The following is a 15,233-nucleotide window of genomic DNA, read 5'->3' on the forward strand; positions in this document are numbered from 1 at the left end:
TCCCAGAACCGCGTCTTGCAGCGTGTCCGGACGCCCTGCCTCCCTTCGGGCGGATTCGGCGTGCGCCCGTCTCGCTGGCAGCGCCGGGGTTAAACCACCGGCCTGCAGAGCAATGATTTCTGTTTTATTTCAGCAGGGGAAGTGTGTGCCGGCCTGATTAGCCTGATGGTTTCCTCTTTTCCCATAACCTCCAGACCCCCACGGCCCAAGTGTTTACTCTCTGAAATAAAAAATCTGCTGGTGTTTTTCTTTTTGTGTGCTCGTGTATTTTGGGAGGATTGCAGAGGAGGAAGGCGGGGTGGGGGGTTGAGGGACGCGGAGGCGGGGGCGGTGGGGAGGGGCGCCTCCCCTCGTCCCTGCCCCCCAGCGCGCCTCTCCCAGCTGCAGCCTTGAGCTGAGACCCCTGGCCACAGCGCAGGAAAGAAACTTATTAATGAAGGAGCTGGGTCTCTTGCTTCAGCAGCTATAAACACAGCGAACATCTGGAGAGAGTAAGTCTCCAGGCGGCCAGACGCTGAGAACAACAGGCTGCCTCCGCGCATCCCTCCCCCGCCCAGCCCCCTCCCCGCGCCGGCGTGCAGCCCCCGCCCCCTCACCCACCAGCACTTCATTCACCGAGGGCGGCGGGGTGGGGAGGGGAGGGCTGACGCCAGGCGGCCTCCACCGGGGTCCCCAGCCCCCGCTCCCCCCACCGAGTTCCCGAAGAGGGGTCAGACAGCTTGAATCCAATAAGAACTCCGTGCCCCAGGGACCTTTTCCCAACTCGGACCAAATATTTGTGGTTTGAAAAAGTTAAGAGAACTTTTTTCTCCCCAGCCCCCTGGGACTCCCAGTGCAATGCTGTTACTTCCTAGGATTTTTGAGAAGAGGCCCTGGAGGACTGCCAAAGAGCGCACGCATCCCGTTGTAATTCACTAACCCCGGCCCAGGTTTCTCCCACTCGGTTCCCTTCCCTTCAGAAGAACTGCAGGGGTGTTTTACATTTAGGAAGGTCTTTACAGTCCTTCCTGCCCTGGGCTGCTGAACTCTCTAGCCTGTAGCTTCTCTTTCTGGTCCTCACCAGGCTGCCTTCTCATTTCTCTGTAAACTGGGACACCAGGAAGGAAAAATTGACAGGTGTCAGAAAACTAGTCTGGGGCTGGATGAATGTGGGCAAGACTCAGGACTTAAGGGTCGGGCACCAGGTTTCTTTGGGTCACTTAAATTCACATTCAGATTGTGGTGTAAGGAAAAGGTAGCATCTGTTGATCACATACTATAACACCTCTTGAAGTAGAAATATAGCACTCTATGTAATAGCACAAAACTTTTTGAAATGAGTGTAATGATCGGACCTGTTAAAGGATAGAGAACAAGATCCCAGGTGCATTCTTGCTTTCCACCAAGCCCCCTAACCCAGGGGTCCCAAACTCTGGGATCTAATGCTTGAAGATCTGAGGTGGAGCTGATGTAATATTAATAGAAATAAAGTGCACACAAAAAAGTGTAATGGGCTTTACCATCCTGAAACCATTCCCCACCCCCCAGTCGAAGGAAAAATTGTCTTTCATGAAACTGGTCCCTAGTGCCAAAAGGTTGGGGATGGCTGCCCTAACCCTTTGCTGGGACTCAATACCTTTCAGCTTATATTCAAAAACTTAAACTGAAAGTGATGGTAATCTGCATATGAAACAGCACTTAGCTGGAAGGGGTTGGGGGTGAATAAGACGGATGGGACAATGTAACATTGGCAAATAGGAGCAAATTCAATCCATAGCCAGAGAAATACGTTTCACTTATGGAGAAGAGGTTCAGGCATTGGTAAAAACCTCATGATCAGAAGAACAAAGTGATAAGAGCCAGAGTGTAGGCTAGTTTTTGCATATGGATGCTCTTCCCAATGCACTCCTAGCTGGAGGCAGACCTGCTGCTCTTTCCCCAAGCCTCTCCTAGCCATTTTTTGGTCCTCTCTGAGATGGGATGCAGGTGGGGAGAGGGTTTCCTGAATTAAGCTTCTGGCAGTGCTATCCCCTGGAAGCAGTTTGTCCGGCAGCTTGGCCCCAACTGTAGCCCCTTGCGTGAAAGGCTAAAACCTGAGACAGGCTTACAGCTTCCCTCTTCCAGACACAACTACCAAGTCAGATTCTGAGGTCAAAATTTTCCCTGAGAGGAATGGTCCATATTACTACATCCCAGACAAATGTATGCATGCACACCCACACACACAGGATCAGAACTGTTTTGAAGAACAAAGAACCTAGAACAGCTCCTTTCAGAAAAGAAAACATACTCTGAATGAGGAAAGAACAGATATGTGCAGCAGAGTTTAAAATATCATTTTTTTTAAACCACAAGGCCATCTGAGATGATCAGCTAAAAGAACAAGACTGCTAGGAGAATAAACATTTCAGAGCAAGGTGAATCTCCATTTAACAAGTCTCTCTGGCATTCCCTCGATATTCGCAACACTTAAAAGCCAAGTCAGAGGCATCTGTTTTTCCTGCTGAAACTTCCCACCTGGTTGTCCATAGCCCTTTCCAAACACTGGTCCAGGTTTGATCTCTCCCAGCCGCCTGGCCGTCTGGCTTGGGAGGGACCGTGAACTCAGACTTTCAGTACAGTCTCCCACTTGAACTTCTGAAGTTTATTTGGGAAAGACACTCTTTTATTCAACCCTTTTGCTAGTAAATGCATTTTAGAAATTTTAGATACTGTGGCAAGATTCAAAGTCACATGCTTAATGGTTAACCTTTATCTCATAAATGTGATATTTCATCTAGGGATCATTTCTTTACATCACATAAATGTAGTCTCATATACAAATTTGGATAAAAGTTGCTAAGAGACAGGCATGAGTCTTCCCCTTTCTCTCTTCTCAGTTTCCAGGGCATGGCATTGGCCACCAAAAATGTTCATCCCATCACCGGGTCACTTTCTGACTCAACAATACACACACATTTCTGGATGCTTGGGCACTTGAGGACAAAGAGTTACAGTGGCAAACATTCATATCGTGCTTGCTTAGTGACGGCACTGCTTTACGCTTGTCATATATTAACTTGGTGGTTCCCAAAGTGTAGTCTTCAGACCGGCAACAGCATAGCACCACCTGAGACTTTGAGAGAAATGCAAATGTTGAGCCCTACCCTAGACTCACTGAATCAGAAACCCTGGGGATAGAACCCCCACAACCTGCATTTTAACAAGCCCTCCGGTGACTCTGAAACACTTTGAAAACACTGGTTTAGATGGGGAAGTGGAAATATAAAATAAGTTGTCTAAGGCAACACAGGAAGGGCTGATGGGCAGATCCAAGCAATCGGTTCTAGAGGTTGGAGTCTTCACAATAGACTTCACCTCTCTCCTCAAGAATGAGAAATAAGACTGGGTAGATGAGGTTTTTACTATGACCCAGGACCAAAAACTTGGCAAATTGCATGATCCAAAAAGAAAAAAAAAAAAAAAAAGCATTGTCTCTTATCAAATCAAAGACCACAGTAATGAGGCCATAGGTCCGTTCCTATGAGGGTAAGTTGGGTTTACTGTGTTCTGAACCTGCAGATGCTTTCCAACTCAAAACAACTATTTTGCAAAAGTGAACTTTGGTCAAAGAACACCTGTGTAAGTTTAGCTGATTCAAGACAGACCCATCCCTGAAATGAAAAATGCTTTGATAATATGTCACTCTGAAAGTGTGTCATAGTTTCTGATACACATTATTATCATTCACAGTCATCAGAGCTATGAGGTTCAAGTCAAACATGGACAGCTATCAGTGGATGGGAGGGACCACGGTCGTGTGGCCTGGGTGCTCAGTTGGGTCTCTGATGTCACTTTTCTGGTCCCCAGTGGAAAACAGGCATTGCATGACTCCATCTGGGTCTGGGCACCACTCTGAGCTCACTGTCTGTGTCTAAAAATAGTTTGCCATTTCTACTCCATCCCTTCCATGGGGCCATGGATGGGAGCTGGTCATGACAGTAAGAGGCAGTGCAGTGTTAGTGAGTTCTCAGAGACGGGGAACAAGAGACTGATATTTACAAAAATGCTTCTTGCTTCAATGATTGAGAGAAAGGGCTGAGGTTGGGGGACAACATAGAAGAAGGGAACAGAGGGAAGGCAGAGCCAGTGGGCTCCACTCCAGTCAGACTATAAACAGCAACAGACATTTCAGCCGTGTCTTGTGTAAGGGGCTCCATTGATTCACCAGGCTCCCCGACAGAGGGATGAGGAGAGGCTAAGATAGAAAGAGCCCATTCATTCATGCAGAACCCCACTCTCGATCCCCATTGGCTGTCGCTAATGGCTTCAGGCTGATGGGAAGGAGGGGGAAGAGGCGAGCTGGAGGAGGAGGTAGAAATGAAAGAAAATGATGACTACAAGATTGTCATGAAGAGATGTACAGCTGCACAGGCAATTGCATGCAAATGTGGCTTCCCTTTTTAGCTGTAGAGTTAATGTCCTCAGATTCATCTCTTTTTCTCTTTCATGGTATCTGCCCCTCCCCTTCTTTTCCCTTCCCATTCATCTTTCATTCTCTTGTCCTAGAGTTCCTCTGTCTCCCTACTAACACCCACTTTTCTTTTCTATTTCCACACATCTCTTCTTTCTTCCCTTTCACCAGCTATTCTGTCCAACTAATTCATGACTAGTCTGGATTGCTGAGCATTCTGTTCCCATCACCTGATAACCTCTCCCCCGCTCACATTTTCTCTCAGCTTTATTCTCTCCCCCTCCTCCCTCCCTCCACTCTTCTCCTCCCTCTGGGCCTCAGTCCCTTTGGGAAATAGGAACAACATTCAGAGGAAGGACCCTCATCGGTCCTCGATGGCCCCTCCTGCCGGGCAGCCCAGGCACTAACAGATGGGTAGTCCTGACAGAAGAAGAGCCTACATCCCTTCTCAGAGCGCAAATGTGAGATGGAAGCAGGGCTGGGGAGTGGCTAGGAGGACGGGAAGGAAACTGAAGTTATAAATAGGATAAAAGAAGATGAAAAAAAATGGTGAGTATTTTTTTCTCTATTTTTTTCTTAGTCAACACATCTCCAAGGAAATGCGCTGCAGCTGGAGAAATCATCGATTGGTCCATGTCTTCATCTCCCTTCCCTGTAACCCCAAGATCTCCTTCCAAAGGACACCCATCACTGCGGAGGGCTGGACCACTGCCCAGAAATAATCACTGCAACCCCTTCCTTCATCTGGACAGCTCAGAAGGCAAAGGAGGGGCTGGGAAGGCTCAGGGGTTTTGCCAGATATTTCCATCAGAAGAAGCCTAGGATACAGGAAACTACAGATATCACGTTCACCACCAAAGCACCACATCCTCATAGAAGCTGGCTAGAGTTTCTGAGCTGCAGCTGGTGACAATCCAGGTCATTTTAGGATTGATTATCATATGCCCTTATCTTCCCATCCTACCCAAGAGCCACCAATCTAGGAGACTCCAGCTTCCTTCTTAAAGAGGTAGACTGTGGAAAGTAGACTCTATTACATGACTATCAGTCCTAGCATTTTTAAAACAACTTCCCCCTAAGCAACCTAAATGTCCATCAACATAGGAATGGATAAAGATGTGGTACATATATACAACGGAGTATTACTCAACCATTTTTTGTTCAGTTTCTCAGTCGTGTCTAATTCTTTTTGTCTTTGTGACCTCTGGTCTGCAGCAGGCCAGGCTTCCCTGTCCTTCACCATCTCCCAGAGTTTGTTCAAACTCATGTCCATTGAGTCAATGATGTCATTCAACCATTTCATCCTCTGTCGCTCTCTTCTCCTCCAGTCCTCAATCTTTCTTAGCATCAGGGTCTTTTCCAATGACTATTAGCCATTAAAAAGAATGAATTGATGTCCTTTGCAACAACATGGGTGGATCTAGAGATTGTCATACTGAGTGAAATCAAACAGAGAAGGAGAAGTATCATATCGCATCCCTTATATGTGGAATTTAAAAAGAAATGAGATAAATGAACTTACAAAAGAGACTCACAGAAGGAATTTACAGTTGTCAAGGGGGAAGAATGGGTGGAAGGGATAAGTTAGGGGTTTAGGATGGACATGTACACACTATTGTGTTTAAAATGGATAGCCAACAAAGACCTACAGTATAGCATAGATAAGTCTGCTCAATATAATATGAGGCAGCCTGAATAGGAGGGAAGTTTGGGGGAGAATGGATACATGTATATGTATGGCTGAGTCCCTTCACTGTTCACCTGAAATATCAAAGCATTGTTTAATTGGCTAAACCCCAATACAAAATAAAAAGTTTAAAAAAATAAAGAAGCTTCCTCCTGAGGTTCCTAAAAATCTTCACAGACATTGTCTCATTGGCCCTGAAGTAAAAACTCTTACCTTTGAGAAACTTGACAAGGAGGAGATTGAAAAATCATCTTCACTTATTTATGTACTTCTTAGCTAAGAAAAAGATGGGCCATGTCTTTTTCTGATGAAAATGAGGTATTCTGATTTGAAGCTACAAGTGAATGTGGAGATGACCTCAGCTACTAAGAAGATGTATTAAGTAAATGTAATAAACTATAAATTGGTAGCACACAGAAGCACCACCCAGAGCTGAAAGCGTTAAGGCTAGGCAGCATTAATCTCTGTTGCATAGGGAGATATAAGACTTCAAAGCCTAGTGGCGTGAATGGATTGAAGAATTATACATATAGACAAAACCATTTTGATCTTTTGCTTACACAAACAAAATCTTTTTTTCTTTTTTTTTTGGTTTAGATGTTTAAAGGATCACTTTTTCTCATCTCTTAAAACTTTAAGTCCTTAAGTCTAACCTGTGAACAACTATAAAATTCTCTGTGCCGCCTCATGAAATGGGTGAATAGCCGAGACCTGTGTTTATCCTTGGGGGGAACTGAGATGCCAAGCAGAAAGTGATGACACAGATGCTATCCTGTCTGAGATCCGAGGTAGTGCCAAAGAACACCTCCAAGATCAAGGGCTATTGAGTCAAGACAGGGAACACAGGGTCAACTTCATCCTGCCCAGGAGGAGAACCTGGCAACTGCAGACCAACTCCCATCCTTCTCAGCCCCCATCAAGTGTTACCACGTCTCACTCTGTGTCTGTCAGTGTATTCCAGGTGAAAGATACAGTGTAGGCAACAAAACAAACATTTCCTTTATTTCTCCAGTATTATAAAAATAACTTGCCATAAAGCAGTGTTCTCAGGTAAAGAGATATGGAACAAAAAAAGTTGCGTTTAAGTTAGTTTCCAGTGGCTTTTCACACTATGCACTTCATCAGAAAAGAGGTTGAAGAATTTGACTGCAATATGGGAGACACAGGAGACATAGGTTCTATCACTGGGTTAGGAAGATCCCTTGGAGGAGGAAGTCACAAAACCCACTCCAGTATTCTTGCCCGAAAAATCCCATGGACAGAGGCACCTGGCGGGCTACAGTACAAAGGGTCACAAAGAGTTGGACATGACTGAGCAGTAAACACACACACACAACATGTAAGCATCATGAAATTTCTTACACTAAGAATTCGTCCTGGGAGAAAACAAATGCGGCTTTTTGGTATCTGGATATATAATCATAACCTGATCTCTTGAAAAATTGAACTTACTGTCAGAATCAATCATTTCAGGATCCTTAAATTAAGGTTTTACATTTTGTATCAAAAATAAACCAACAAAAGTTAGCCAGTTAGCAAGGACCAATGGAATTTGTGAGAAACACAATGACTCCAGCACAATAGAACTGAGGTATAGACTTGGAACTTGTCTGCTCCTTGGGAGAGTGGATCCTGTTCACCAGAGGGCAGCACTGTGAGCAGCAAGTCAGGACTGAAAGGAATTCTGAGGAGAGGAGCTTTTGTGAGGAAGAAGAGTTGAGAAGAGGCAGCAGATGAGGAGGAAGAAGCCAAATGCGGCGCAGGGCAGAACAGAAGAGGATGATGGAAAGAGAAGACAAATGAAAGAAATTACATCATATAAGAAGACTGACTATAGAGAACAAACGTATGGACACCAAGGGGCGAAAGGAGGGTGGGATAAATTGGGTGATTGGGACCAATATATATATATATACACACTGTTGATACTGTGTATGAAATTGGTAGCTCAGGTGGTGAAGAATGCCTGCGATACAGGAGATCCTGGTTCAGTTCCTGGGTTGGGAAGATCTGCTGGAGAAGGGAACCCATTCCAGTATTCTGGCTGGCAGAATTCCATGGACTGTATAGAATTCCATGGAGTCATAAAGAGTCGGACACGACTGAGCAACTTTCACTTTCACTTCACTTCATGAAATAAGTAACTAACGAGAAACTGCTCTATAACTCAGGGAACTCTACTCAGTGCTCTGTGGTAACCTAAAAGAGAAGGAAATTCAAAAAAGGGGGTATGTGTATATATATGGCTGATTCACTTCGCTGTATGATAGGGCTTTCCACGTGGCACTAGCAGTAAAGAATCCACCTGCCAATGTAGTTGGATTCCATGGTTGGGAATATCCCCTGGAGGAGGGCATGGTAACCACTAGAGTGTTCTTGCCTGAAGAATCCCATGGACAGAGGAGCCTGGTGGGTACAGTCCACAGGTCACAAAGAGTTGGACGCAGTTCAGCACGCGTGCACACACACACACAGAAACTAACACAACACTAAAACAACCGTGCTCCAATAAAAATTAAAACAACAACAAAGGCTGGCTAGTCCACACACCCTCTGTCCCTCTGGTTCACACTTCATAATTAAAAAACCTTCTAGGTCCTTTGTTAACAGCCAGGTTTTAGGGGTTAAAACCCCAGACAGGCAAAGTGGAGAGAACTATATACAAAATGAAGACATAAGTAAAGAAACCTCGCGTGGGCCCCTTCCTAGAGTTTAGTCTTTCTGTCGCTGGAGAATAAAGTCATTCAAAATGACTGAAAAGTTCTGGGACTTCCCATAGAACAAGAACACCCGGTACCCACATAAGCCAGGGCCGCTGTGAGGGCAGATGACACAGGATGCAGCCCGCCCCCAGTTGCCTCGGGCCCTCAACCCCACCCTCAGTCTCAGCCGCCATTTATGTTCCTACCTGAGCCATAGTGCTCAAGGCCGGTGGGCACTTCCTGAGTAGCTGTCTCTTCCCAGAACGGGTAACAAGCTCTTGGTGGATGATAGGCCGACTGGAAACCACAGGCCATCCGGGGATCTTCATAAGAGTTGAGAGGTCCCTGCCTCTGTGGCCAGGAAACAAAAGGAAATATATTAAGATTCCCTAATGGAACAGTAACTATCATCCATAAGTAAGAATTATTCATAGATAACAAAAGACTATTTTTTAAACTAATTTTTATTGGAGTATAGTTGCTTTACAATGTTGTATTAGCTTCTACTGTATACCAAAATGAATCTGTCATATGTATACATATATTCCCTTCCCTTTGGGATTTCCTTTTCATTCAGGTCACCACAGAGCATTGAGTAGAGTTTTCTGTGCAACACACTATGTAGAACCAAATATTGATCACTACCCTCCCCCATCCAAAAAAAAAAAAAGACAGGAATGGGAAAGGTTTCTGACTTGGACTATGGATACAGTTATTTTCATGCATTTCCTCAACCATTTGAAGACTTTTTAAAATTTTCAAATAAAGATCCATGGTTAATCGCAAGGCAGAATCTTGGTCATCTTCATATAATCCTGGCTTTTGTCTTTTATTTTTTTTACTGTTACCTTAGTCTATAAAAACACCATGAAAGATATTCTTATAAGACATTCCAGTATCATAGAACCAATAGGTGACAAATATCAAAGAAAAAAACAAAAAAATGTATTTACCTAATAAAATTGCTCTTTGTTAATCAGTGTGTGTAAGTTTTATTTCTTTCTTTTTAAAATATTTATTTATTTGGCTGTGTCAGCTCTTGGTTGTGGCATGTGGGATTTTCCATTGGCGTGCACAGGCTTCTCTGGCTACAACACGTGGACTCAGTTGCCCCATAGCATGTGGGATCTTGGTTTCCCGACCAGGGACTTGAACCTGCATCCCCTGCATTGGAAGGCAGATCCTTAACCACTAGACCACCAGGGAAGTTCTGTGCCTAAGTTTTAATGATATTGATAGCTAGATTAGAATTTTCATTCTTCCCATTTGGGCACTTGTTCAATTCTCTTATTAGTTTTTGTAAAATCCATAAAATATACTCTCTACCCAGTACTCTCTAAGAAGGACAAATACAGTATGTGGGAGACCATGGTTTGCAGCGCTTAAGGCCCCGTTCTTTGAAGCCAGGGATACATAGATTCAAATCCTGGCTCCATCACTTACTAACAGACACCTAGGCCTGTTCTTTTATCTAAACCTCAGTTTACTCAACTAAAAGATGGGAAAAATAATACCTTCCTCATAAGGTAGGAGGAGTGAATGGAATAATACATGTTAAGAAAACAATACTGGATAAAGTTTACTCCGGGGCTGTTCTTCTTCCAAGTGGGTTAAAGGTGCTGAGAATGGAATAAGACCCTGGGACTGAACGGGGTCACACCGTTTTGCTATATGTGTGGGTGCTAAGTCGCTTCAGTCGTGTCCAACTCTTTGTAACTCTATGGACTATAGCCCGCCAGGCTCCTTGGTCTATGGATTCTTCAGGCAAGAATACTGGACTGGGTTGTCACGCCCTCCTCCAGGGGATCTTCCTGATCCAGGGATCAAACACATGTGTCTTACATCTCCTGCATTTGTGTGCTATGTGCTTAGTCACCCAGTCGTGTCCAACTCTTTGCCACCCCATGGACTGTAGCCCACCAGGCTCCTCTGTCCATGGGGATTCTCCAGGCTAGAATACTGGATTTGTAGGCAGGTTCTTTACCACTAGCACCACCCGAGAAGCTCCAGATTACTGTATATCAAAGGCTCATGTCCTTGGCTTCTGTTACCAGGCAGCTCTTGTGAGAGCCACGTGAATATAAACAGAGCAATGGAGTTTGGGACCAAGATTGAGGGAAATCATCAGCAAGAACACTCAACTGAGCTTTCAGTCAGCAAAAAAACCATTTTGCTGACATCGTATTTTAACACTGCAAGCTCTTGCAGCAACTACAGTAAGGTTTTCTTTTGAACCCCAAGGATAAGCAGGTCTTCAACAATTCTTTACAAGAGAATAAACTTGAAGCACATTTATTTTCTAAATGAGCTGTGTGTTCTCGAAATCATCCCCATTTTTTCATATTTCTCTAGAGTCTTTCTCAAAATTCAGTTTCAAATATCAGAGTCTTAAAAACAGGGTCTGGGTGGGGATATTTTGTCATTAAGTGGTATAAAGGAGGACTCTAAGTGACCTGGCCCTGTCCTCTTTAGGAGCAGTGTGTGCTTGGTTTGCTTAAACCAGAAAGTCCTTGTAAGAAGGCAGTGGGTGGTACCAGTAGGATCTTTGTAGAGAGGTGGTGGGTGGTTTGGTCCAGGCCCTGCTAAAGTGGTGGGGACAAGAGGAGAACTTGGGACTCAAGTGTCAAAGTTGAAGTTTTCTCTGCTAAGGAAAGACCCCAGAAGGTGAGGCATGGTTTGCAAAGAGGCATTGAAGGAAAATGATGAGTGCCCTGTAGAGGCAAGATGGAGGGCAGGGGTAGGTGGCGAGTTATGGGTAAGCAAGACGATATTGGGTTCCAGACCTGTGCCTTCGCCACCTGGCTGCGTGGTGAGTCAGCCCACAGCTTTGACAAACAACGACGTACAGCAGCTCCTTGAGTTTCATGATTGGCTTTATTTTTAGTGGAGTGCCTCCTGCCCCCACACCAGGTTCCTTGTTGTCAGGGAGGGTTCATTTATTATTTTATACAGGAAAGTCTATTTTTAAGATATATTTCCTCCTTAACTGTCCTCAGTGGTGCCAGGGGACCCTATTTTTAAGAACGAGAAGGAGATAATGCATCAAACCTACCATGAACCACAAACATCTTTGCTCACAGAGACTCCTGGGAGCATCATGACACTTGTTACCTAAACACCTGCCTTTTTGTTCGATATTTCACAAACTGACTTAATACCTATTTCATAGAGTATGAGAATGACATTTTTACTCAAGAGAACCACAGAGCCAGTTCCAATTCATTATGAAACCTTCTCAGTTGAGGAGAAAGAAGCAGGTTATCAACAGGTCAGAAATCTGGGCAGCAAAGCCCCACTTCCATGCTTGAAAAAGGGCACCACCCAAAACAAGTTGAAGTCAACATCTTCCTCCTGGCTTCTGGTGAATGGAGGTGAGTTCAGGAGATGCCAGCCACCCTCCCGACCCTGTCATAGTTTAGAGAACCCGTCTGATGGGTCCTCAGTCATTCATCCCACAAGTGATTACTGAAAGGAGCTAATGTAGATCCCACACTGCTCCATGCTGATCGGTGAGCTAAACATGGTGAAGAGATGGTCACATTTAATCTTCACATTTAATCCTCATAGCTGTGCAAGATTTACTTTTTTATCTCCATTTCACAGAAGAAAAAAACTGAGGTTTTTCAGAGAGCAAGTAAACATCCAAAGGCCACACAGCTAGTAAAATAATGGAGATAGAATTCCCTGTGGTCCAGTGCTAAGACTCTGTGCCCCCTCTGCCTGGGGTCCGGATTCGATGCTGCAACAAAAATCCAAGATCCCATGTGTCAGAACTAAGACCCGGCACACCCAAATAAATAAATAAACAGGCATTTTTTTAAAGAAAGAGTTCTAGCTGAGACCAACTTGATTTCAGACTGTGCACCGTGAATCTTCTGTGGCCTGGATGGCTCGGGAAGGGAGGCCGCTGTCCCATGACAAAATACTAAATGGATTATGACAATAGACGGTCATGAAACAAATCTGTATCACACCACCAGTCTATGCCAAGTATTATGTTAGATGCTAAGAATAAAGTATGAGCAAGACATGAACTTTACCCTCTGAAGTGCACAAACCAGTAAACAGGAAATTACAGCGAGGGGATGTGACAGAGGGAGGCACCGATGTATATGGGCGAGGAGAGTGGCAGCAGGTAAGACTTCCTGGAGGAAGCAGATTAAGGTAATAACTGAAAAGTCAAGTAAGACTCAGCCTAGAACATTTGGTGAAGGGTCTAGAGAACAAAAGATGACACTCCTCAAAGTGCCAAGGAACACCTACACCTATGTAAGGAAGAATAAAAAGACTCAGAATGGTGACAGAGAGAAAGACTTGGTAGTGACAAGTATGAGGGGAAAGCATGCTCTTGGCAATGAGAACACCTGCAGTGCAGGGCAGTTAGTAAGAATGGAAGCTGGAGGGACAGTGCTGCATGCATGCGTGCATGCTAAGTCATTTCAGTTAAGTCGGACTCTAAGACCCCATGAACTGCAGCCCACCAGGCTCCTCTGGCAATGAGAACACCTGCAGTGGAGGGCAGTTAGTAAGAATGGAAGCTGGAGGGACAGTGCTGCACACGTGCCTGCATGCTAAGTCGCTTCAGTCATGTCTGACTCTGAGACCCCATGGAGTGTAGCCTGCCAGGCAATGATAACACCTGCAATGGAGGGCAGTTAGTAACAATGAAAGCTGGAGGGACAGAGTTGAGGGTCATGAAAACCAGACCAGAATCTGGCTGCAGGAGAAAGGAATTCGAGGTGGTGTTAAAGGTAGTGGCATGGTGAGTCAAGATGTTCTAGAAGGACGCATTTGATAGGGTTAAGTAGGATGGAGTGAGCAGGAGCAGGCGAGGAGGCTGACAAGGCAGCAGCTGTGCCCTGCAGAGCCATACTGGGGCCTCGATACAAAGGAAAAAATCAGTATTACTGATCCTAATTGTATTTAAATTTTTATTTCTTATAATAATTTTTGCATTGATTTTGATGGTCAGAAATATTACATTCAGGGAATGTTAATCAGAGAGAGCTATCTCAAAGGTCCACAGCTCAACACCAAGACCTGGCTCTACCCAACTGCCTGCTGATTCCACGGCTGGAAATCTCAGGCCGAACAAATAGTGAGACAGGAACACAGCCCCACCCATCAAAAAAAAAGAAATATTACATTCAGATTTGTTCAGCTTGAGTACTGAGTCTGGGGGCAGTCCTTAGGCTTTGGCCCCAAGTGAACTGAGTGAAGCCAGTTATACAGGCAAATGCTCTATCGCTGATCTCCACCCCCAACAGTCCAGTTATGAAAAGTTGAACTAGGGTCATGAGTGTAGAGGTGAAGAGGAAACAAGAAATATAAGATATGTTTTGAAGAAAGAGTCAACATGATTTTATGACTCAGAGGAGATGGAAAGCAGTGGGGGGCAAAGATCCAAAAAAATGTTTAGATTGCTTGCTTCTATAACAGGGAAAATGGTGAATTTAAGTACATAGGTAAGAGGTTGGAAGAAAATTTCACTCTTGGTTGTGCTCAGATGGAGAGACAGCAGAGCAACTAGGGGAAGTTTCCCTTGGTGGCTGCATGACAGAAGACAGGAAAGGATAAAGGTGGATCTATAAACATCAAGGATCTAGTTAAAGTGTAGAGTCAGGGAAAATGGTACTTAAAATAAAAAGAGAAAGGGTCAGAAATGGCTCTGCCACACCATCCAGCAGTTCTATTTCTGTGTACTTATCCAAAGAAAACAAAAGCACTCATCTGAAAAGATATGTACCTCCCAATGTTTACTACCACATTATTTACAATAACCAAGATATGAAAGCAACTTAACTGTACACTGATGGATGAATGGATAAGAATTATACACACACACACATATACATACACTGGAATATTATTCAGTCGTAGAAAAAGAATGGAATCTTGCCATTTGCAAGAACAGAAATGGACCCAAAGGATATTTGCTGATTGCAACAAGTCAGAGAAATACAAATACTGTGTGATTCTACTTATATGTGGGGTCTAAAAAAATAAATGACACACAACAAGTAAGCAGTAACAGAACAGAAAGAAACTCACAGACAGAGAAACTCACAGAAACTCGCAGAAAACAAACTGGCGGTCGCCAGAGGGGCGCGAGAGGTGAGTGAGATAAATGAAGGGGACTCAGAGCAGTCATCAGATAACAAGTCAGGAGAATGTAAAGTGCAGCCAAGGGAATACAGTCCACACATTGAAATATCTTTATATGGGGATGGTTATTAGACTTACTGTGGTGACCTTTTCATGTATAATGTATAAAAATATCTAATCACTATGTTTACTTGAAATTAGCATAATATCGTAATTCAATTATACTTCAATTTTTAAAAAAACGGGTCTGTGGAGTCGCAGGCCATTGGGAGAAGAAATGAAGGGGAAATAACAAAGAAGGGTCAGT

The 15,233-nt window shown here is 44.2% G+C and overlaps 1 protein-coding gene across 3 annotated transcripts in view; it reads right to left on the reverse strand.

The window, feature by feature from the left end:
• The window catches only part of ETS1 (ETS proto-oncogene 1, transcription factor), a 138,944-nt gene that overhangs the window by 99,704 nt on the left and 24,007 nt on the right, over positions 1 to 15,233 (reverse strand). For all 3 annotated transcript variants that reach the window (XM_070365203.1, XM_070365205.1, XM_070365202.1), the window contains exon 3: positions 9,028 to 9,172. In XM_070365203.1, the coding sequence (XP_070221304.1) occupies positions 9,028 to 9,172 (145 nt within the window). The remainder of the gene's footprint in view (positions 1 to 9,027; positions 9,173 to 15,233) is intronic.

The sequence above is a fragment of the Bos mutus genome, chromosome 29 (assembly GCF_027580195.1).
Source record: "Bos mutus isolate GX-2022 chromosome 29, NWIPB_WYAK_1.1, whole genome shotgun sequence".
NCBI lineage: Eukaryota > Metazoa > Chordata > Mammalia > Artiodactyla > Bovidae > Bos > Bos mutus.